At 47.6% G+C, this 24,700-nt stretch overlaps 1 protein-coding gene across 2 annotated transcripts in view; it reads left to right on the plus strand.

The window, feature by feature from the left end:
- LOC308575780 (transmembrane protein 132C-like) overlaps positions 1 to 24,232 on the plus strand; it is a 300,534-nt gene extending 276,302 nt beyond the window's left edge. For both annotated transcript variants that reach the window (XM_081174740.1, XM_081174741.1), the window contains exons 6-9: positions 5,749 to 5,954; positions 7,172 to 7,445; positions 9,814 to 10,005; positions 18,549 to 24,232. In XM_081174740.1, coding sequence (XP_081030866.1) covers positions 5,749 to 5,954; positions 7,172 to 7,445; positions 9,814 to 10,005; positions 18,549 to 19,748 — 1,872 coding nt within the window. In that variant the 3' untranslated portion in view covers positions 19,749 to 24,232. The remainder of the gene's footprint in view (positions 1 to 5,748; positions 5,955 to 7,171; positions 7,446 to 9,813; positions 10,006 to 18,548) is intronic.
- The last annotated feature ends 468 nt before the right edge of the window (positions 24,233 to 24,700 follow it).

Genomic DNA, 24,700 nt, shown 5'->3' on the forward strand with positions numbered 1-24,700 from the left:
CACACACTTTTTTGCTCCTAGAAAGGAAGGGAAAATGCCTGTGCGTGTTACAGAGCGAATGCACTCACTGGATCCATGGCTGCCGTCAGTCAAGCAAAGAGGGAGCTGCTTGCAGGGCTTTGCACGGCTCTAACTTTGCTTGCTTTACAGCCAGGAGGAGGGGGTGGAGCTGAGGAGGAGGGAGGGAAGGAGAGCCATGCCAGCAAAGCGGGCAGCAGCCGCTTACACGCGAGGAGGGACAGACGGGAGCCATAGCGAGCCGGAAAAAGCGCCGCGTAGCCAGCAACAGCTGCTGCAGCCTCAGCTAGCAAAGGTCCGTGCGCTCTAAACGGAGCAATGAGGCTGCAGAGGGATGGCAGGGCACAGGAGGGCTCTGAGCCACGAGCGCAGTGAAAACCAGTAAAAAAGTTTTTTAAAAGGCTGCTGGGGACAGGAGGGCACGGGATGAGGGAGAGGGGGAAATTACAATTCTCCCAGCGTCTCAGCTGATCCGCTGAGCAGGACTTGGGTTGCAGGGGATTCACCATTAGCTGTGTAAAGCAGCAAAGAGGGAGAGAAGGAGCAAAGCGGGAGAGGAAAGGAGCTGCTTACACTGCTGTAAGTGGCTGCTGTCCGGTTGGCTCCTTTAAAGCAACAGTGCTCTTTCCCTCCCCCCTCCCCGCTCAGCTCTCCGAAAAGCTCCTTCTCCACCCACCCCATGCGAGCTCCTTTTCCCCTTAGACCCCTCTCCTTCATCATTAGCAGCATCCTTCTCCACCCACCCCACGCGTGTTCCTTGTCCCCTTAGACCCCTCTCCTGCATTATTAGCCACATCCTTCTCCACCCACCCCACGCGTGTTCCTTGTCCCCTTAGAACCCTCTCCTGCATTATTAGCCACATCCTTCTCCACCCACCCCACGCGTGTTCCTTGTCCCCTTAGACCCCTCTCCTGCATTATTAGCCACATCCTTCTCCACCCACCCCACGCGTGTTCCTTGTCCCCTTATACCCCTCTCCTGCATTATTAGCCACATCCTTCTCCACCCACCCCACGCGTGTTCCTTGTCCCCTTAGACCCCTCTCCTGCATTATTAGCCACATCCTTCTCCACCCACCCCACGCGTGTTCCTTGTCCCCTTAGACCCCTCTCCTGCATTATTAGCCACATCCTTCTCCACACACCCCACACGTGTTCCTTGTCCCCTTAGACCCCTCTCCTGCATTATTAGCCACATCCTTCTCCACCCACCCCACACGTGTTCCTTCTCCCTTTAATACTTTTCCTTCCCTCCCCACTTAAAATGTGGTTACAAAGCACGGATCCACATGGATCCTCAGGATTTTTGCACTGGGTCACCCCAAGTTCACCATCAGATCATATAGCATATGCATGGCTACAGCCTGCACCAAAACACACACACGCACCCACTGTTTCATGGGGCTGCAATGGCGCAAAAACGTGGTTACAAAGCATGGATCCACATGGATCCTCAGGATTTTTGCATTGGGCTACCCCAAACTCACCATCAGATCACGTCTGTGGCCACAGCATGAACCACAAAAATCATACATCCACTGTTTCGTTTAGAATATTTTTTTCTTGTTTTCCTCCTCTAAAAACTACGTGCGTGTTATGGTCAGGTGCGTGTTATAGAGCGAAAAATAAGGTAAGCGAAAGGCTGCTCCGAAGCCTGGCGGCGGGAGGAGGTCTCTCCGCCCCACCGCCAGCCTTCGGAAGGCTCCTCCGAAGCCTGGCGGTGGGGTGGAGAGACCTCCTCCTGCCGCCAGCCTTCGTAAGGCTGCTCCGAAGGCTGGCGGTGGGGCAGAGAGACCTCCTCCCGCCGCCAGGCTTCTCTCCGCCCCACTGGCAGCCTTCGGAAGGCTGCTCCGAAGCCTGGCAGTGGGGCAGAGAGACCTTCTCCCCGCGCCAGCCTTCGGATGGCTGTCCTGAAGACTTGTGGTGGGAGCAGTGGCGTAGCGTGGGGGGTGCAGGGGGGGCCTGCCGCACCTGGCGCAACATCTGGGGGGGGGCGGAAGAGACTCGAGTGCTAAAATCCACGGGTTAGGGGGCGCAAATTACTTGCCTTGCCCCGGGTGCTGAGAACCCACGCTACGCCACTGTTAGTAACACAGAAGGTTCCCCGATTGCAGACCACTTTATGCATGATTAACGCATTGCAAGATTTCCCTCAACGTTTATGACACCTTTAGGAATTACTATGACAACGACTTTATCAAGCAGCATCACTTCATCCTATCCCCATCCTTCTTAATGATTTATATCTTCTAGAGAGGATTTTTTTTAAAAAAAATAGTATTAAAAAAAATCCCTCCCACTTGTACTCAGCAAGGTAATAAATGAGAAAACTCAATGGTCTGTAAATTGCAACATTGATTAAAGAAGTGATTACTAATATAACTCTTACATTGACTATGCTAATGCATGCTTGTAGTTCAGGACAGTATTTACATGCTAATGATAAATCCACTGCAGCGTTGGAGGGAAGGGAGGCAGCGAGATGGGGGAGGAGAGAATAGCTTCATCGTGTTAAACGTATTGCAAATGCTTATAAACAGATAATGAGCTATTGTGGAGGAAATTATTTTCTCTTGGTTTTCCATTCTTCATATCAAGCTGTTGTGGGGATTTATAATATCTTAACTGTAATGACGAAGGCCAGAGGAGATTATGCTAAACAAGTGGGACCCACAGCAGAATGTTGCAACGTGGATGACTCCTGTTTGTGAGACTCCATTGCATTCTCCTGCCCCTTCTCCATCTTCCATTTCTCCCTCCCCAAACTGCCAGGCAGCTTTCCAGCACCACTGAACATGGTCAGTGCTCAATGGCTGGGAGAGACCCCCTCTTTGGCTTTTTCTTCTAGTATTTTCTACTTCGGCAAACCTTGAGGTTTCCTTGCTCCTGGTGCATCTCATTTTACATGTGGATGCTACATTTTAGCTACATAAGCAATGGCACTCATACCTGATCACAGGAAGCAGAGGGAGTGTTAAGGACCACTGAGCATGTCATGAAGCAGGGTGCAGAACTTACGAATGTAAAAACATAGCAGCATCAGAAGAGCTGCCAGATCAGTCCAGTAGTTCATCTGGTCCAGCGGTCTGTTCTCACAGTAGCCAACCAAATGCCTTTGGGAAACCCACTTGCACGACCTAACCACAAGAGCACTCTCACACCTTTCCATTTTCAGTAGCTGGTATTTGGAGGCATTGCTGCTTTGGACTGCAGAAGGCCTTTCAGGCCCAGAGGCCAATGTCTTTCTCCCTCCCACCCTGGCAGGCCAACTTTGAGGAGTGGGTTGGACCTTGCACCTGTCAGTCACCTGACATCATACTGACAGCTGGTGATTGGCAGGTGGGTGGTGCTGCCTGTCAGATGCTGGTGGTGGTTGCTCGTGAGTAACCAGGCAGAACTCTGACCTGTCATTTACAGGTTTTATTGTGCAAACTATTTACAGTGCAGATACACAAAGTTCATGTCCGTCTTAGTCACTTGCAGAAACCAGGAGTGGCCCCTTCCGGCTTCTCCCCCAACATAAGAACTTCGGCACCCCAAACCTCCTCCTCCCCTCCTTGCGTTTCACCCCTCTGTGCAAGCTGGGCGACAGAAGTGGCGTGCATCTCTCCTGGCCAGCCCGGCTAGGTGAGGCGCTGGGGCTCTCAGCAGCATCCTCAAGCCCTTTCCCACCTTGGCTGGACCCTTCCCTCTCTTCTCCACTGGAGGCAGTGGCGTAGCGTGGGGGGTGCAGGGGGGCCAGCCGCACCGGGCGCAACATCTGGGGGTTAGGGTTAGGGGGCGCAAATCCACGGGTTAGGGGGCAGAAATTACTTGCCTTGCCCCGGGTGCTGACAACCCACGCTATGCCACTGACTGGAGGTGTGGCTTTTCCCACCACTGGAAGAGGAACTGCTCCTCAGGAGTTTCGGAGGCTCTCTGTATCCCAACGGCCCCCCTGCCTCCCTCCCCTGTTCCGGTGGCAGTCCCCTGACACTGCCCAACCCTCAAAGCTGGCTCACTGTGGTGGGAGGATACCGCAGTTAGCAGGACTGAACTCTCTGTGCATCAGCTGATGCATGAGGTCCTGAGTCCTGCAGCTGCCCCACACCTGGCATCACATGTGATACGTGTGGAGCAGATGGACCTGGTTTCAGCAAAGCAGCCTCACAGGCCACATGGGCCAGGTTTGACCTGAGGGCTGGAGGTTCCCCACCCCTGTTATAAGGAGCACTCACAAAAAAAGTTCACCAGATAATAAATGTCCCCCTATCTGGATATGGATAGAGCTCTACCTTCTGGCAAGAGCGAGATTAGAGTGTGCAATGTGCTGTATGTGGAGCTATCTTTCAGGTTGGTCCAGAAACTGCAGCTGGTGAACTCAGAGGCCAGACTCTTGTCAAGGATCTGTTAGTCTGAGCATATTATACTGATGATGCACCGTTCTGTACACAGGGGCATAGGGGCTTGGTACAGAAGAAGAAACATGGCTGCCCTTGGGCCACCTTATAGGATTTGGTATGAGGGCCTATTTTGGAGTGGACAACATGATGATATGAATTCACAGCCTTCAGATCAAATGAGTTTACTCCAGAATACAGACACACAAATATGCACCAGAATTCCAGAAGTGCTCTGATCCCAAACAGCATTGCATCCAATAAACTTGAGTACTTAACTTAAATACTGAGACCTCTCCTGCTGAGCCAAAGGGACAAGAAGGAGGATACAGGGACGATGAACTGTTCAGAATTGGCTACGCTAACAGACAAACTGTGGAAGACAGTGCTCTGGTCCATGGGGTCACAAAGAGTTGGACACGACTAAACAACAAAAACAAACTATAAGAGAAAGACAAAAAGGACTTCAGCAGAGTCTAGGAACCATTTACAGTTTATTTGCAGAAACAACAGAATGGACTGGATTCACTGGCAGGATTTGAATAAACTTTCACATTTCATTTGAGTAGCAGATATTTGAGAGAAATGATAAGGGATTTTATTTTTGTGTAGGAAAAACAGGATACGATAAATAAAACTAAATAACTCAGCAGAGGGGGAGTTGGAGGGAAGTCCAGAGGAGGGGAGGGAGAATAATTGTAAATAACATGCTGAATGAGATTTGTACCATTTTTTGTTATAAAATTCAAAAAATATATTTTTTTATTTTTTATTTTTTTATAAGATATTTATTAAGATTTTCTCTCTTGGAATTTTTTTTTTTTTAAAGGAAGGAAGGAGGATACAAGAAATCGAGGGAGAGATGATATGGGATGGTTTCAAACCCTGTGTTGTGGATTTGTGATACAGGTTCACACATGGACTTCCCCTACCTGGCTGACTCCAAATGGTATCGGACTGCAGCTCCCATTAGCCATGACCATTAGCCATGCTGGCTGGCTCTGACGGAAGCTGGAGTCCAACAAGATCTGGAGGGCCACAGTTTTATCATCCCTGGTTTCACAGCTTCCCACCTCTGCTGTAGACACCATCTTAGAAGAGGCATTCCCTTCTGTATAACAGGGAACACGCCTTCTCAGATGCTCATAAGAAGCACCTCCTCTTGTATGATAGGGAAAATGAACACTGCTTCTAAGATGCTGCCCATCACCCTCAGGTCTTTTTGTAAGGGCCTGTATTAAAAAAGAATTTACATCCCAGAACATCTGGAGGGAATCAGCTACATTTATTCAAATGGCATACCCACTGGTGTCACCCTTAAATACTTCTCTTTTCCCTCCTCTTCTTTTAGGTTTCCGACAGGTGTGACTATGTTTATGTCAATGGCAAGGAAATGAAAGGCAAAGTGAATGCAGTGGTGAACTTCACCTACCAGTACCTGAGTGCTCCTCTGCAGGTTACTGTATGGGTGCCACGCCTGCCTCTTCAGATTGATGTTTCGGATACTGAGCTGAGTCAAATAAAAGGCTGGAGAGTTCCCATCATTTCGAACAAGAGGTGAGTTTTGTTGCTAAATGCATTTGATCTCCTCCAAGCCAGGCTGATGTATCAGCCTGCCTATCCTCCTTTAGAATCCTGGAGATGACCTCCAAACAGACCAGGGAAGCTGAGGAGGCCTGAGGTGCTCTCTCACACAGCTAAACTTTCCCAACTGCTAAGGAAGGTTGGCACATGAGAGATAGCGGTGGAAGACACAAAGCTTGGAAGGGACTCAGCTCTCCCCCACCAGCACCATGTGGGAAATTAACCCTCTATATTTCAAACCCTCCCAGTTCACTTTTCCTGTAGTGCTTTCAAAGTTTGAAGCACAGAAAGCTGAATGGTTTCAAATGTAATAAATAGGAAAGAAGCTCTGAGCCCCCACCCTCTTTCCATTGAAGAGATCCCTTTGCCTCCCCACATTGCCAATCCACAGGACAGGAGAGGGTGAGGAAGAGCATGGTCTATGGCAATGGCATGGCAACAGAGAATCCATGAGGATGGCATAGGGGTATATCCCTTCCCCAGTTTGGAACATACAAAGCTGTCTTATACCAGGTGAGATTATTTGTCTATCTAGGCAAGAAGTTCTCCAGGGTTTGGGGCAGGAGTCCTTGCCACAACCTGTGAATGGGTTGTTTTAAGTGGAGATGCTAGTGACTGAGCATGAGACCTTCTGGGGAAGGGCCAAGTCTCAGTGGTGGAGCGCATATATACTTTGCATGCAGAAAGGCCTCCTCCCTGAAACCCTTGAGAGCCATTGTCAGTCAGTGTGGACAACGATGAGCTAGATGGACCAACAGTCTCTCTCAGTCTGACACCTTCCTCCATTCCTCATTTACCTTTGGGGTCACCCCCCTTGCCATTGCTAGGCTTGGTTTTTGGAAATAATGCAAAGTCTTAATTTCCTGGGTGATGAAAGGGTGGTTTGAGTGAGACAGATGGAATTCTTATGTTCTGCACACAATGTATGTGCTTTACAACTGAGCTAAACTCTTTTGTCTGGCCATGGACCTCATCATTGACTAGGGCCTTATGAGAAAGTGCTTTGACCATGATCTAGCAACCATAATAGAACGTATTGGTCTTCTTTGGTTTCTCCAAGAAAGAGTTTGCTTTGTATGCTTGCAAGGTGCATTTTCTTCGTAAAAGGCACATCTGTGCACATGAGGCACGCCTGCTAGATATCTGTGCTGGTTGGGAATGAATGTTAAGTTGAAATAATAATTTTTCAGACCTACAAGGGAGAGCGATGACGAGGATGAAGATGAACGGAAAGGACGAGGCTGCACCCTCCAGTACCAGCACGCCATGGTGCGGGTTCTCACCCAGTTTGTAGCTGAGGACACCAGCCCGTGGGGACAGCTCACCTATTTGCTAGGATCTGATTGGCAGTTTGACATCACAGATTTGGTGACGGACTTCATGAAGCTGGAGAAGCCTCACGTGGCCCAGCTACAGGGGGGCAAAGTCTTGGTGGGACAGGAAGTCGGCATGACAATGGTCCAGGTCAGTCAACAATGGTTGCCATCTTTTGAGCTGCTGTGGTTGCACCTAGGTATGAGAGCATCCCATTCCATGGTTTTATTGTGCAAGAAAGGCAGGGCTGAAGCTTCCTCGGATGCCTTGAATTAGTAGCATGGTTCCTGGGCGTTGTGCCTTGCCAGATTCTGAGCATGGGCAAAAGCAGGGGTGGGGAACTTCAAAATTGGGGTCAAAATATGGCCCTCCAGGCCTCTCTATTTGGCCCTTGGTACTGTGCCCAGCGGGACGTGGGTGGCGCTGTGGGTAAAACCTCAGCGCCTAGGACTTGCCGACCGCATGGTCGGCGGTTCGAATCCCCGCGGCGGGCTGCGCTCCCGTCGTTCGGTCCCAGCGCCTGCCAACCTACCAGTTCGAAAGCACCTCTGGGTGCAAGTAGATAAATAGGGACCGCTTACCAGCGGGAAGGTAAACGGCGTTCCGTGTGCTGCTCTGGTTCGCCAGAAGCGGCTTTGTCACGCTGGCCACGTGACCCGGAAGTGTCTGCGGACAGTGCTGGCTCCCAGCCTATAGAGTGAGATGAGCGCACAACCCTAGAGTCTGGCAAGACTGGCCTGAACGGGCAGAGGTACCTTTACCTTTACTTACTGTGCCCAGCACATGCCCCCTCTCTCCAGACCACATACCTCACGGGCTCTGCTTTGCATCCCAAGTGTTTCTGCCTAGCTAGAACGTGTCATTGAACACTGACAATGCCTCTTCATTGTCTGGATGGGGGACCCAGAGGGGTTGTGAGTGTGTGTGGAGACCAGCCTACCATACAAAGATACATGTATTACCCCATCCACCTCTGGTCTTGCTGGTCACTGTCCTGTGGCCCTCAGTAGACTGCTCAGAACAGAAAAGGGTAAACTGAAAATGGTAACTCTCACTGGGGCAAAAGCCATGTTTTATGTTTGTTCCCCAAAGACCCCAGACAACTCAGATTCAAGCAAATGTTCCCTGTACCTTAGACAGTCAATCTTGCAAGATTTCCCTGCCATCCTGTTTCCAATAGCTACAGGAAGCCCTTCTGGCCATAGATATTATTTCCTCGGGGCCTGATCCATGAATAGCAGCAGCAAAGAAACTGAGCTTTCTTGGTTTTCTGAATTATCCATGTATAAGGAGTCCCTCCAGAAGGGATGTTGTTTCTGGCTCTCTCCCTCATATGTCCTGACCCCATTAAGCCAGAACTTCAGCTGAATGGTCTTATCTACCATACATTCAAATGATGTTTACAGCTCCCAGAAGCAGGAAACTGGGCCCATCTTTACTGCTTTGCAATGGTCCAACACCTCTTTTTAAATATACCTCTCTCCAAGGATGTGTTTTCAGGTTCCCTCCCATAGTTGAAAACTCTAGGCCTAAATTTAGGAAGCCACCTTGTATGGAGTCAACTAGCTCAGTATTGTCAACGTCAGCACTCAATGGCTGTGGCTTTCCAGAATTTCAGACGGGGCCTCTTCCAGACCTGCCAGGAAATGCTGGGGGTTGAACTTGGGATCTTCTGTATGCAAAAGATACCAGCAAGTGACAAGGCAACATGCCTGATAGGAACATAGGAGTCTGCCTTACACCAATTTGGACCATTAGTCTGTCTAACTTACTATGGTCTACAATGGGGGCGGCGAGCTTTTGACCCTACAGGTGCTCTGGCGTATAGCTATCATTCCTGACCATTAGTAATGCTGTCTGGGTGGACATGAATTGCAATTTAACATCTGGACCACCACAAGTTGCCAATCCCTGGTTTTCATTCACATTGTTTCCCCATCCCTGGTGATGCTGGGAGTCTTTCCCCAGCTGTGCTTGGTGATGCCATGGATGGGCCTTTTGTCATATAAAGTAGAGGTTCCCAATTGGTGGTCCACAGCCCCCAGGGGGTCTGCATAACCCACCCATGGGGTCTGAGACACCATTCACATAACAAAAACTACCATAGAGATATCAAAATTGTCAAAAGTAGAGGATCCATGGATTGGCTTTTGAAAAACAGGGTTTGCGGTACTTAGCTAATTGGGAACCACTGATACAAAGCAGATAGCTCTGCCAGTGACCTGTAGTCCTTCATACCTCTCAAGGTGTTTGGCTGCCCTCTTCACAGTTTCACTAAGGGGTAGGTAGACTAGCCATTGCCAAAGTCCTGTTTCCAACAACGATGTATAAAATTGTGCTAGCAACGACCATGCTGGTTCTCCAACCCCCGCCATAGACGTTATTGTGAGACATCTAGAGTCTTGAAATACTCATGTGAGAAAATATAAATTGGCATGAGGAATTCGGGGAGGGGTGACTATTGCTCTTTAACCCCATCTTAAATAGATTCCTTGTTGTCCTTTGGCTTCTCCCAAAGGTATTGTCTCCGCTGTCTGATTCCATCTTGGCAGAGAAAACTGTGACAGTGCTGGATGAGAAGGTGACCATCACGGATATGGGGGTCCAGCTGGTAGCTGGATTATCACTCTTCCTTCAGCCCAGTGCAGTGAGTCACCGAGCTGTTGTGGCTGTCACTGTGGCCCAGGAGCTGCTCCATACACCCAAACAGGTAGAGTATGTGGAATCCTGTTTTGTTCTATCTATTCAGGCAGTTCTCTTGAGCAATGCACTGAACTGTGTGCATACTGTGATCCCGCCTTTGTAGCAGGGGTGGCGGTTCTGGAGAGACACAGTAATCTGTTTCCTGAGAATTTTAGCTTTCATGTTTTGTTTGGCTCTCTTTAAACAAATGCCCATTCCATATTGCTCTAGATCATGTGTGGAGCAGACAAAGACTACAAATGCAAAGACTCCAGCAAAGACACATATTCTGCTTCAGAAAATTCTCGAGTGCGGGGCATAGGCTCCCTGAGTGGTGCCTCTTCCTGTTATGTCTTCCTCCAGGCTTGAGAGGGAATCACACTGGAGAACATGACTGCGTCATACATAATGCAGAACAGCAAAAATTGGAGAAAGCTGCTTAATGTATGCAAGCTGAACACACAAATCTGCCATGTACCAAGTTTGACCATGGATCGATCTCTTCTCATAGATACTGGGTCTCCAAAGGCTGCATAAGATTTATTTCCTTAGAAAGGCATCCTGAGACCTTTTTGAATTGAGATGCTCATAATCAAATCCTGGGATCTTCAACATGCAAATCATGTGCTTTACAGATGAGCTGTGGACCCCTGTTTCATAAGCCTTGCTCTGAGAGTCCTGCACATCTGGCTATGGGGAGAGCTCAACTGCTATCTGTGGTTGTCAGGCTATTTAAAAAGGTATTTTAAAGTAGCATTTAAGTGATGCTATTCTCTTTGGCTTGCCTAAATATGCCTGCTTGCTTGCTTCAGTATTTCCTTGCAGGTGCTTAAAAAAACAATCCCTTAGTGCTCTCAGAAAGTGAATGAAAACAGAGATCCACAGCTCAGTTGTAAAGCACATGATTTGCATGTTAAAGATCCCAGGATTTGATTCTGTGCATCTCATTTTCCCTCCAACCAACCGCCATCCCACGAACCCTTATCCTCCTATCTTCCCTTTTTCTTTCTCCAAACTTACCTGTTGGTTGGGTTTGATGGTGGAAGTAGTGTTCCAGGCTGAAGGAGCTCTGGGAAGTCACATTCTCTAGGGCTCCCAAATTCAATAAACTCTACTGGGCTTAGGAGCCAAGTTGAATTAAATTTTCCCAAGAGCCCTAACTAAACTCCTGAGACCAATGGTATCCCAATGAAGAGGAAAAGGGGCTGCCACCCTTGCCCCACTACCAGGGAAAGGAAGGAGGCATGGGAGCCAAAGGGTCTTCACCTCCCCTAATAAAATATTTTAGGGTGCTTCTGCCCCCTCTGCAGTTGATGGGCATTGCCATTCAAATGCTGTGTGTGCACTGTGTCATGTCATTGATTATGCAGGGTTGGGCTTACCTGCTCCCCCCCCCCAAAAAAAAATATTTTATTCAAGTTGGCAGCTCTGGAAGGGAGAGGGATGCATGGCAGGCAACAGTGATGTGGGGGAAGGTATAAGACATTTTTGGGAGATGCTCTTTTAACTGCAGTTTGTATTTCAAGCCCCACCCCCAATTGACTTCGCTTCCATTGAAAATAGGGAGGGAGGGAGAGGAGAGGAGCAGGTGAACATGTTCCTTTCTTCCATTTGGAAGGGCAAAGCCATTCACTCCTGGTAACCTATTATTCTCAGATTTGGCTGACAGAAGCAGGTTAGCATTGGAGCTCATCAAGGCACCAGCGTGTTGATCCTACTTAATTCACAGGTCTCTGATACTCCAACTGAGCCAGGGCAAAGCTTCCGAGCAGAAAGGTTCAGGTCGTGGCTTCTATGGAGATGAGGAATGTATAGAAGTCTCAATCTCGAGGCAAATCAAATAAGTAGGTGAGGCAGACACAGAAGGAATCTGCAAGAGGACACTCATTTCCCTCACATGTCTAGAAACAGTCTATAAAGATGCTGCAGAGTGAGATAGTAGAATGGGCTGTGCCAATTTGGGCAGAAGGTGAGGAAGATGCCGCTTTAGGATGCTCCCCACCATAAACAGAAATGAATAAATCCCTGCAGATTGAAAATGAGTGCATCAGTCCAACCCAAGAAGTTGAGACTCCCCAATGCACAGGATGCACTTCTGTGCTCTCCTTTGTCTCCCTGCCCAACAAGCTATAAAAACCAGCTCAGGAGAAAGAAAAGAGAGTAGAATGGGGAAATTTTAATGGGCACTTAGGCTTGGCTCCTTTATCTTGGGCTGCTAATGGAGGATAGTGCAGGAATGTCCCGGAGTGAAATAACTCCTGCCTATTCTTCATGCTCTATTGAGGCTGGAGGAGACTTCATGGCTACCAACCTCCTCCCCAGTCCCTCCCTGGTTTGTGTTTTCTTGTCTATTCAAAGGTAGAAATGACCTCTGGCATAGAACCATGGCTCTTATCCATGATCGCTAGCTGGAATCACCATGTTCAAATCCTCTATGTTTCTGACTACCAGGTGATGGGTGCCAACAGAAGAGAATAATTGTTGTATTTGAGCCCTGCTTTTGGGCTTCTGGGAAGCAGCTGAAGCGGCTTAGTCATGCTGGCCACATGACCCAGAAGCTGTACGCCGGCTCCCTCGGCCAATAAAGCGAGATGAGCGCCGCAACCCCAGAGTCGGCCACGACTGGACCTAATGGTCAGGGGTCCCTTTACCTTTACCTTTTACTAGCTAGTCCCACAGCTATTGGTTCACCAAAGATTGTTCCCATGGCCCAGCACTGTGTGTCATCTTTCTATTTGCACACTGAGAAACTCTCTGATGTTTAAAGAAGGCAGGGAGAGTTACAAGGAAAGTAACAGTCCTCTGATTGTGTTAAGGTCTTCTTACTTACATTTGGCGTATACAGTTTACCTCAGGAATGAGAATCATGCGGCCCTCCAGATGTTGTTGGACTACCACTTTCCTTATCACTGGCCATGCTGGTTGAGGCTGATGGGAGTTGGAGTCCTGTATTCCCCATCTCTGACTTAGACCCTTAGTCAACACAGTCATCAGCAAGTGACTCAAGCAGCAGTTACATCAGCCATAGGCAAACTCGGCCCTCCAAATGTTTTGGGACTACAATTACCATCATCCCTGACCACTGGTCCTGTTAGCTAGGGATGGTGGGAGTTGTAATCCCAAAACATCTGGAGGGCCAAGTTTGCCTATGCCTGAGTTACATGGTGGCTACATCTCCCTTTCTCTTCTTCCCCATTCTCTTTCTCCAGGACCATTTAACATTATAGGCAATTTGATTGAATTAAAGATCCGAATTAAAACATTTTTATCCCACTGTTCAGCAAAAAATGGCTCCCAGAGTGGCTTACAAATGTCAATGAGAAGACAAACGGTGTTTTTTCCATGGGCTCTGCCTGTGTTCATCAGAACACAATATGATTGATTTGACTCAAGCAATGACAGAAGCCTGCTCAGATATGAGACATTTCCTCATCATGAATGACAGCACAGCCCAATACTGAAGGGGTGAAAAACTGGATACTTCCTTCACAGCTGTCCATTTTTGAACCAAATCTTCTTCTTTTTCTAATGTGGTGATGTGGAAACCTTTCAGTTCAGCAGGGCAAATCCTTAGCTCCCCCAGCCCCAGCTGGCCACTTTGACAGACAGGCAGAGCCACCCCCTGCCAATCACGTGACATCATGACATCAGGTAACACATTTTTCCTTCACAGCATAGCCTGAACTCAAGTTCTATTGCACAGGAAGATCTCTGCTGACTGGTGCTGACTTCAAGCTCTGTTTGTATCCGCTATACTCCATACTTCCCAGCTGGAAGCTCTGGAATGTAGCAAATTTCAGTGGGGCTTGAAGTCACTGCTGTTCAGCTGGCTGGCCCTGACTTTCAGTCAGTGACAGGCAGTATATAAATCTAATAGACTAAATAAATAAATAAATAAGTCTCAAGAACCCAGTCCTTCAAGAACTGCCTCTCCGCACATGACCCAACCCAGACAATGCAATCATCATATGAGGCTCTTCTTTGAGTGCCCCCACCATGGAAGATTTGGAGAGTGGCAACACAAAATTAGGCCTTTTCGTAGTGGCACTTCACTTGTGGAATGTTCTCCCCATGGAGTGCCACCTAACACCATATTTATTTTGAGGCAAAGACATTTATCTTTACTTGGCCTTTTGGTCCTTAATTTGAAGGGTACCATTGCGGCCCCTTTCTATGGGGTGGGGTCTGTAAGTCCTACTTTTTATCAGCATTGCTTTGTTTTTAGATTTTCATTAGATGTTCTTCATTTGTTTTAATGTACCGTATTTTTCGCTCTATAAGACGCACCAGACCACAAGACGCACCTAGTTTTTGGAGGAGGAAAACAAGAAAAAAATATATTCTGAATCTCACAAGCCAGAACAGCAAGAGGGATTGCTGCACAGTGAAAGCAGCAATCCCTCTTGTTGTTCTGGCTTCTGGGATAGCTGCACAGCCTGCATTCGCTCCTTAAGACGCACACACATTTCCCCTTACTTTTTAGGAGGGAAAAAGTGAGTCTTATAGAGCAAAAAATACGGTAAATCACTTCAGCTTACTTTGTGAGTAGCATGACTGGGATTTGGGCACTTTACAGATTACCTTCTCCTGCACGTGCTCTCCCCTATATTTTGTTCAACATCTGAGGTCCTGCTATGGACCCACAACTGCTGGAGTGGTCCCAGTTTTTTCTTCCCTTCAGCTGTGCTGTGCTGCCATTCAAAGTGATCTCACACTCTTCCCATCATTGCTGCCATCAAATAAATCATCCCAATTTTTAAAAAAAGGACCATTGGCAGCAATCCTGTGGAAATGTTGCTTGTTTGCAGAGAGAATTGCAGAAGTGAGAAAGAAAGAAAGAAAGAAAGAAAGAAAGAAAGAAAGAAAGAAAGAAAGAAAAGAGGAGGCGAATGTAACCAGGGCTGCCATAATCTCTCCATGTTTATGACTTGTAATTAATGGGCCAGGGGGAAATCCGTCACATCTCGGGTGCCATCATGAAAGATTGAAGCTCTGCAGATGAGATGGTTTTCATCCATCTTCATTCCTTGATGGTAATTGGAGGTGCCTGTCGAAGAATGAGGGTGGGGGCGATTTATTGATGCAGCACGCCAGCATGGCCAGCTTTGCAGAAACAGGTCTTTGAAGGACACAGTGCCACATCATTTCTTTTTTTCATGGATTCTACCATTCCCTTCAGCCCCAGCCAGCACAGCACTGGCTGAAGACCATGGGAGTGGTACTCTTGGGGGCACCGAATTGGCAAAGGCTGGCTTAGACTATGAGTCACCAACACAGCACCTAAGTGCCCACAGAGGCACCCCCGAGTGCCAAAAGGGCCCCATTCCTTCCTGCTGTAATTGTGCTGGGGGGTGGGGAGCCTTCTATTGTAGCCAGTAGCTTTTTGTGATGTTCACTTTTCCTTCCCCAGCTGTGACCGCCCTGCCAAAAACGCCCATAGTGTTGCAGTTGGATGTCAAATGGAGGAGGGACAGTTATGGTGGGGGGATGACACAGCCAGGAAGTATAGTCCTCCTCTCCTCAGCTGCAGCCCCAAGCACACTAAAAACACCCCCACACCACAATTAGCCTTCAAAAGAATCATAGAATTGTGGAGTCTCAAGGGACCCTCAGAGACATTGAGTGCAACCCCTGGCAATGCAGGAGACTTCCCACCCCTGTTTAAAAACCTCCAATGAGGTATTTGAAGATGGCTGTCAGCACTCAGTCTCCTCTTCTCCAGGCTAAACATACCCACTCTCTCTACCATTCCTCATAAAGCTTGGTTTCCAGACCCTTATCAGCAATTCCAGGAGATTGGACTAAATACCGTATTTTTCGCCCCATAGGACGCACCGGCCCATAGGATGCACCAAGTTTTTTTTTGGGGGGGGGAATAAAGGGGAAAAAATTATTTTCCCCCCAGGCGCTTGTGGGGCCGGCAGCGGGGAGAAGCGCTCTTCTCCCCGCCGCCTGCCTGCAGACCAGTTCCGGGGACAGCGGGAAGACGCGCTGCGCCTCCCAGCTGTCCCCGGAGCTTGCGGGGCTGGCGGCGGGGAGAAGCACACGTCTCCCTGCCGTCAGCCTCCAAACCACATCGGGAGACAGTGGGATGGCGGCGTTCCGCCTCCCCGCTGTCCCCCGACCTTGTGGGGCTGGCACTGCGGCTCTCCTGAAGCCTGGAGAGCGAGAGGGGTCGGTGCGCACCAACCCCTCTCGCTTTCCAGGCTTCAGCAAAAGCCTGCATTCACTCCATAGGATGCACACACATTTCCCCTTCATTTTTGGAGGGGGAAAAGTGCGTCCTATAGGGCGAAAAATACGGTAACCATTGGGGTCCTTTCCAACTTAACATGTTGAGCATTCTAAAAACATTGAGCCCTTTGTCCTTTCTCTGCAGTGCCATGGTACATTTCCCCCTCACCTGGTCTCTGCGAAGCATACTGTGGAGTAGCTTCAAAATGGAATATTAGCTGAGTCCCAGGCTCCCGGGGAGCTAAATGCCCTTCGCTGTTGTCAGCAAAAAGCTTGAAATTTAACCGGAAGGGTAGCAATGCCCTTTGTTCTGAGCTGGGGTGGAACAAATCTTAACTGCTTGCAAACAACCTGGTAACATATGCTGGCATTATGATTGGACAGCACAATGGGACGCCATATGCCTTTGAATGCCAGGTGTTGGGGATCACAAGTAGAGGCAGTGCTGTTGCACTTGGGTCAACTAATTCTAGTTTTCTCCCCGCCTCCCTCCTCCCTGCTGAGTTCCAGAAGGGCAAACCTGAGACTCAGAAGGAGGAAGCTGACCACCAGGGCCACCCCATGGACTGCATGCAAGTTGGCTGAGGGAGACTGAGATTGATCGCCCAAATGAACCAGCCTCTGTCATGCCTAAAAATTGGCTGCTGTTTCTTTAATGCTAAAAGAACTAAGTCAGCATGAGTCAGTGGCCTACAATGACTCGTGCAACCTTTCACCAAATTGTACCTGTGTATATAGAGTGGCCAATGTTAGTGTTTGGTGTGGGTTGGTTGGATGGTAGAAAGCTGGTTGTGTTTGGTGTGTGTAAAAGCTGTGGGTCGTGGTTGGAGAAGACTTTTTAAGAATAAAAGCAGCCATACTCTGCAAGAATACTCTTTCTCAAAGACTCTTTTGTGCCAACTAAGGTCTGAGGACTAGGCAAAGGAGTAAAAAGGAGGTCAGAACCTTTTCTTTTTCAAACACCAACAGCCTCCACTAAGGCAGCTTCCTGTGTCCCTGTATCAGGTTTTAACTTGGATATTGATTTGGGGAAGGAATGTAGATCACTGGTAAAAGCATCTTCTTTGAATGTAGGAGGTCCTAGGCTCCATCCTTGGGCATCTTCAGTAGGGCTGAGAAAATCCCCTGCCAAATCCCGGCAAGCAGTTGCCAGTCAGTATAGAAAGGACTGAGTTAGATGCTCCAAGGGTCTGATTCACTGCAACGCAGTTCCCTGTGTTCCTATGAAAAAAAGAGAGAAAACACACCTGCCGTGTTTACAGTGATTTAGAAGAAGTGGCAGTAGCTCTGCTATAGGATTCCTCTCCTCAAAAAAATGAGGGGTTGCTTTGTTAATTAATATTTTGCTTCCTCCCTCTTTCCAGCTTTGATGAAAATGGATATTTTATTTATTCAATGTGGGAATTTCTACCCCTGCCTTCCAACACTTTTGCCGGGTGGCAAATAAAAACATATATATCTCAGGAAATACAATAAAAACAATTTAAAAGGAACCTGCAATAAAAGCAGATGAGAAGAAACAATTTAAAAGGAACATATATCCAAGCAACAAGATCTATAGAGAGCAGGGCATAATCGTCAGTAGAAATAAAAGTTAAGTAATAAAAAGCTGCATAAAAACACTGACAAAGATCAAATGAGTTACTCTGGATTAAAAAATCATGGGGAAATAGACCTGGAAAGGTTTTGCAGGGCAGCAAAATGACATTGGCGACGTGATGGTTCCATAATTGGGGTGCCACCATTAAAAAATGTATCAATCACACACACTTTGGCTAAATGATCATTTAGATGGTCCTTTTGCTCCTGTTTCCAAGAAGAGGAAAAATGAAAATAGAAAGAATTATCTTTTCCCCCTCCCCATTCACACCTATGCACATACATGCACACAAATACTTCATCTCAGAACTGTGAAGGTAGAATGGTACATAAGAAAAGCCGTTCTGGATCAGACCAAAGGTCTATCTAATCCACATTTTGTTATCACAGTGACCCATGGGAACATGAGAACATGGCTGCAATATCGCTCTCCCATTCATATTTCATAGCAACTGATACTTAGAAACATTTTATTGTGACTAATCATAAAGGCAGTATACAGTGATCATGACTGGTAACCATTGATATCTATATCTGCCATGATTTTGTCTAGTTGTTGAACATCACTACATCTTGAGTAACCCATTCCATGTTTTAGCTATTGGCAATTTCGTTTGAGTTGATAATCCTTCATTTTAGTGCTAGGAAGCAGGAAAACCTATACCTATCTCTCCATGCAACTGTGAGATGAAGGGCCCGTTTCAGATCTTGTGGTTAACCATTTCCTTTATCTTTTAGGAAGCAGTGGTCAGCTCCTGGATCCAGTTCAGTGATGGCTCAGTGACCCCACTGGACATTTACGACCCCAAAGACTTTTCCCTCTCGGCTTCCTCTCTCGATGAATCAGTCATTTCAGCCCACCAGAGCTCTGCTATGAAATGGCCAGTGGTTGCAGCAGAAGGCGAAGGACAAGGCACATTGGTCAAAGTGGACATGATGATCTCTGAAACCTGCCAGAAGTCCAAGAGGAAGAGTGTTCTTGCCGTAGGCAACGGTAGCATCAAGGTCAAGTTTGGTCAGAATGATGCCAACTCCCATGGGGCCGGTGATTACGATGCCGATGAGATCGAGAACCATGCTAGCGACCGAAGGCAGAAGGTGTTGGACCAAGAGCGGTATGGGCAAGACGGGCGGTACTATGGAAGCCCTTCTGCCGAACGAGAGGAAGTTTCCGTCAGGAAAGCTGGCACCACTGCAAAGTCTACGATCAAAAGCAAAGTCTTTAAGAACAGCCTGGATGGAGAAAAGCTCTCGGATGACGGGCAGCTCCAAAACATCCCAATTGACTTCACCAACTTCCCAGCACAAATTGACCTTCCCAAAAGCAATGGTGGCACAGAGGACAGTGACCTTGTGCAGGCACCCAGGGGTCTCAGTGACTTGGAGATTGGGATGTATGCTCTGCTGGGAGTCTTCTGCCTTGCCATTCTTGTCTTCCTGATAAATTGTGCCACCTTCACGTTAAAATACCGGCACAAGCAAGTTCCGATGGAAGGGCAAACCTCCATGAGCCACTCCCATGACTGGGTGTGGCTTGGGAATGAAAGTGAGCTCCTAGAGAACCGAGTGGACGTCTCCCCCCAGCAGAACGAACGCACAACTAACATAGACCGAGGGATAGGCTTTGAGGAGAGCAACCAGCTCCTCAATGGCAGCACACCGAAAAGTATCCAGAGCCAAATCCATCGGTCGGCTGACTCAGGGGGCAAGCAGGGGGAAGGGCCAAAACCCGATCCCCCTTTGCATTCACCCACCTCCAAGCGGAAGCGGGTGAAGTTCACGACGTTTACCACCATCCCTCCAGACGATGGTTGCCCCACCATCAACTCTATCCTCAACTGCAATGAAGATGACATTAAATGGGTTTGCCATGACATGGACCTGGGGGAGTCGAAAGAGATAAGAAACTACATGGAGAAGCTCAAAGACAAAGCATAGCTTCAGTTGATGGGGTTTTTTATGGTTTAGCAACCACACCTTGATGCCTTCAGTGGAGTTGGGAGGGACTTGCGGAATAAGATGGATCTGTTTGTGTGTGTGTGAACTGTGGGGGGAACTGAACAGACTTACACACAACAGATTATATATATATATATATATATAGAGAGAGAGAGAGAGAGAGAGAGAGAGAGTCAGGGAGAGGTATTTGCTAAAGATGTTCATGATGGCTTGTTCTTATTCCCCCTCCCCAGATGGAATGTCCAACCATTTGGATAAGCTAACCTTCACCAAGCTGGTCCCCTCCAGACATTTTTGGACTACCAACACCCCTCAGCCCCAGCCTGTACAGCTGTGCTGATGGGATTTGGTAGTCCAAAACATCTTGAGGGCACCAGCTTGGCAGAACTTGGGACAAGAAGCCCAAAGGAACTGAACTGACTAGTATGATGTGCTGGGACAAGGTGAGGTTATGATATGGATGATTAGGGTGTCAAAGACAATTAAACACAAGGTACCAAAAGTATTCTTTTTTTTTACAAAAAAAGGAAAAAAGATAATAAAAAAGAAAGAAAACTTCTTTATATTTCTAATAAAGCATCAAAAATATGATACTGAGACTTATGAAGAGACTGTCTGAAGGTAATAGTCATACAGTCGCTGCAGCTGGAGACAGGATGTGATGCCAGGCAGAGGAGAGACAATATTATTTTTCTTTACAGTTCGATTTTTTTTAAAAAAAGATTGTGTCACATGCTGTACGTAGGGTCGCCCTCCCTTTTGTTCCCTACTCTTCTGCCTTTCATACCTTACTTTTCATTTTGGAGGGATGCAGCGGGTGGGGGTAATAATTAACCAAGGAGTTTTTCTATGGAACAAAAATAATATCCCAACATTAGTTTACATATACTCTCAACACTTGAAGATGATCAACACAAGCACTTCATTTCAGTGTGGCATGCCTTTGGAATGCATGAATTTCATTAAGGGCCAGCTGATGGCTGGATCTGGCCCTTGAAGCAGCCTTTTCAGCCCTCACCATCCACCTGCCAACTATTAGCCCTTCCCACTTTGGACTGGGGTTTTCCCCCATACACACAATTTCACCTTCTATTGAGAAGAAGCTGGAACCAGTGGAGGATGGGGCACAAGGGTGAATGAGGCACTGCCCCACCAACCTCATTCTTGATTCCTCCGAGCCCCCCTGCCTGCCTTCTCACAGCCAGTCCAGGGATTGGTCCTGGTTGTCAGCTTCTTCCTCCTAAGTCTCTATTTTGCAGTTATGGAGTTTAGCAGGGAGGAAGACAGGACAAAATTGGAATTAGTTGGTGCCACCTGCCATTGGCTCAGGCTCCATCCATTGTGGCTTCCCTGGTGTCTGCCCTGCCAGTCCCAGAGGCCACCAATGCCAAGGATGCTGGGTGCATATTTCATGTCCATCTTTTTTGTGTCAAAAGTTCTTGAACGTTTCGGAATGGCAGAGTTAACAACTGTCAACCTCTCCAGAAGCACATGCATCTCTTAACCTGAATAATCAATGACCTCATTGTTCCTGATTGCACGTATGATGTACCTGTGAAGTATGAGATGTTAGGCGATCCCAACTCCATTACAGACTGAACCAGGGATGGCGGAACATGTGGCCATCTGGCAGTGGCTGATGGGCCCTGGAGTCCAACATATGCCAAGCATCACTTGGGCTACCCTTGGCATAATGCCTTACCATCAGTGGACAAATGACATTGACAAAATGCTGCATAGGATCCTCTATGTGGTGGGTGCTTCCATTGTGATGTTCCCTTTGTGATTTCATCCCAAGAGAACAGGAAATTAAACATGCTATCCATAAAAACCCATCAAGACTATCATGCGGGAGGCGAGGATAGAGAGCTCCAGTCTTTTCTCCAGCCCTAATCTGTATGCACCCCTTCACTGGGTTTGGGGAACCTGTGGCCCTCTAGACATCCTTGTATTCCAATTCCCAGCCCCAGCCAGGATGTCCAATGGTCAAGGACCATGGGAGGTGCAGTCTAGCACCATCTGGGAGGCCACAGGTTCCCCCTTCCCTGTTCTACGTCTCTTCTCCCACATCTCATCATGGAGGCTGGTGTTTTAAGCCAAGCCAAGAGGTGGGGCCAGTCCTGCTCCAAACCTGGGCAAACCCCACAGTTTCCACAAGCTGAATGGAAGCCCAAAGACCAGAGAAATGTAGGCTAAAGGAGACTTTGGGCATCCCAGGTGCCATGTGTTTTGGAAGAGGAGGCAATGGTCCCACACTCAAGTCCTGGTTTGTAGAAGGAATTATTAAAATGATATGGCCCTTCCCTTGTAATGTTAGAACAGTCTTTAAAAGGATGAGGAAATATATTGATGGTGTTCCAATTAGTGGCAACTTGGCTACCTTCTACTTGGGTGGGCAGGGGAGTTGCAACACTACAATGTTGGCACCCCACACCCCAAGAGCAGTGCTCTATTGTGCATAAACTTTGGTCCTCAAGATGTTTCGGAACTACAACTCCCATCAGCCCTATCAAGCATAGCCAATGGTATGGGATGAGGAGGATTGACGTTCTGCAACATCAGAACCAAAGGCTTCCTCCCGCACCCCACTACTGTATTCCCATAGGATTGGGTGGCAGTCATTCATAAATATGGGAGCAAGGAGAAAGGTGCATCACTTAAGTGGGGCTGGACCTTTTCCTTGTGGTGCTGCTCCAGCCACTCATCTATTTAGCCCCACTTTTCTTTCTTGGTCACCCCACAGTGTGACAGAACGTTGAAAACTGACTTAAAGATTCTTAGGATCTCAAAACAGGTGTATTGTTTCAGCCTTCAGACTAGAACAATAAGGTAGTCCTGACAAAGCTAGGCATTGACCATTCCTGAACTATGTCCACTCTTTTGCAGGTGAGTGACGGAGAAATGAAATTTCTAGTTTCATTTTCACAACCAAAGTTATAGCCTAAAAGAAAAGAAAAATGTTGTCATCTCCAGCACATGACTTCCAAGCATGGAGATGACTATTTTGCCTCAGGAGCATGGAAGCAAATTTCCAGTCCTCAAGGGTGAGGAAGTGTGTGAGCAGCACCTGGGGAAATCTCAGATAATGGGGACAGCAGAATTCCTGGTGCACAAGATGGTGGGTTTCAATGCATGATCCTTATCCCTCCATGATTAGTAAAACAAAAGACACCCGCAAGAAGATTCTGTAAGGCTCATCCCTTCTCTTCTGCCCCACATGCTACAGAAGTGGAAGAGGAGGCATTTCACTGCTCCTTTCAGAATGTCAGGACAGAAAATATGAGTATCTGCAACCATAATGTCTAAACTTACCAGGATTTCAGGCAGGATCCCACTCAGTCCTGCCAGGAGATGCCAGGGACTGAACCTGTTATCTTCTGCATGCAGTGCAGATGCTCTACCACTGAACTATAGTCCTTCCTCTATTCCCAGCAGCTACCATAAGCCCAAGCCCAACCCTGGTGACCTCATGTGTGCAACTTTACGCCATGATATTGCATCACCCAGAAAGGGTTAGGCCACATCAGCAGGGCTGGCTCAAGACATTTTTGCACCTGAGGCAAACCACAAGATGGTGCCTCCCTCCCTGCCAGGGAAGAAGGAGTGAGTGAAGATCTGCATCAGGAAACAATTGGGGAACTAAGTCCAACATTAGGGTCTGTTGCCCCAGGGGATCCTGCTGCCTGAGGCAGTTGCATCACCTTACCTCATAGTTGGGCCGGCCCCGCACAAGGGGAAAGTTGACACCAGGAAAAGAACTGCTGGCTGCTGCAGATGAAGCTCAGCAAGGTGAGAAGCAGGGAGTCCCACGTGCCCAGGACTGGAGGGACCTGGCAAGCAGGCAGGAAAGTGAGTAGACGTACCCTCACAGCTCAAAGAGCCAGGTTTAGAAGCCAAGGAGCACCAATCAAAGCTGCCTGTCACTCAATCAAAACCTTGGACTAAACTGGGGGGGTGGGGTTTAAAAAACACAAGGTCAAAATAAACTAAGGTGCTGCCTGACTGAGTGGCGCTCCCCTGGTGGCAGGGAGGACTATCATAGCCCAAGAAAACATTCTAATTGCAGGTCCGAATGGCAAGGGGACGAAAGAGCACAGTTCCTGACATTCCAGGTTCACTTCTTCCTCCTGATTTGCAGCAAAATCTGGTTGAGATTTAAAGGTCTTGTCACTCTCTTCTACATCTTTGGAAAGCTGCACCCTGTGTTGCCTGCTAAATAGGAACACACTCTGCTTGCCTTCATCAATTCCAATTATTTGAGCGACTCGTTAAGTTTTATTTGGGTCCAGATTCCCTACCCCCCTTTTGTTTGTCTGACTGTCTGGGTGTGACGAAGCCCACCACCCTATAACATAGATCGACTTTTTTAAAAACAAAATTTGCCTAGTATGCATTGTAGACTCAAAGAATGTAATATTTATTTATATGTGTTATACAAATTGTAATTAAAAGGCTTTACATGGCTTGATCAGTAGGTTTGTTGGTGAAAGCGTGGAAATCAAATCAAATCTGCTCCTTTGCAGTGACGGATACAAAGATGCTTCAATGAAGTGGGAAAGGGAGGGGGTGTTGCAAATAAGTGTCTTGTTTTATATGGAAATGTGTATGCCTGCAACCTGGCCATGGCTGGGGAAAGCTGTGGTTGTCCAGATGTCATTGAACTCCAACTGCCATCAGACCCAACTCAAAGGGCCAAAATCTTAGGGATGGTGGAAGTTGGGCCAACAACAACAGGAGGCTCCTATGGGTATGAAAAAGCATTTGCTTTAAAAAGTACTTCATATTTTTCCTGCCCTTAATCAACTAACAATGGTGTTTTGTGTTTGCACATACCTCTGGCAACATTAAAATTAAAAAAAATCAGAATTTTTCAGCCAGTGGCAGGGTCAAAAGGTGCCCAATACGTTCACAGACCATTAGGAACATAGGAA

The sequence above is a fragment of the Podarcis bocagei genome (genome assembly GCF_964188305.1).
Source record: "Podarcis bocagei genome assembly, chromosome: 16".
Classification (NCBI taxonomy): domain Eukaryota; kingdom Metazoa; phylum Chordata; class Lepidosauria; order Squamata; family Lacertidae; genus Podarcis; species Podarcis bocagei.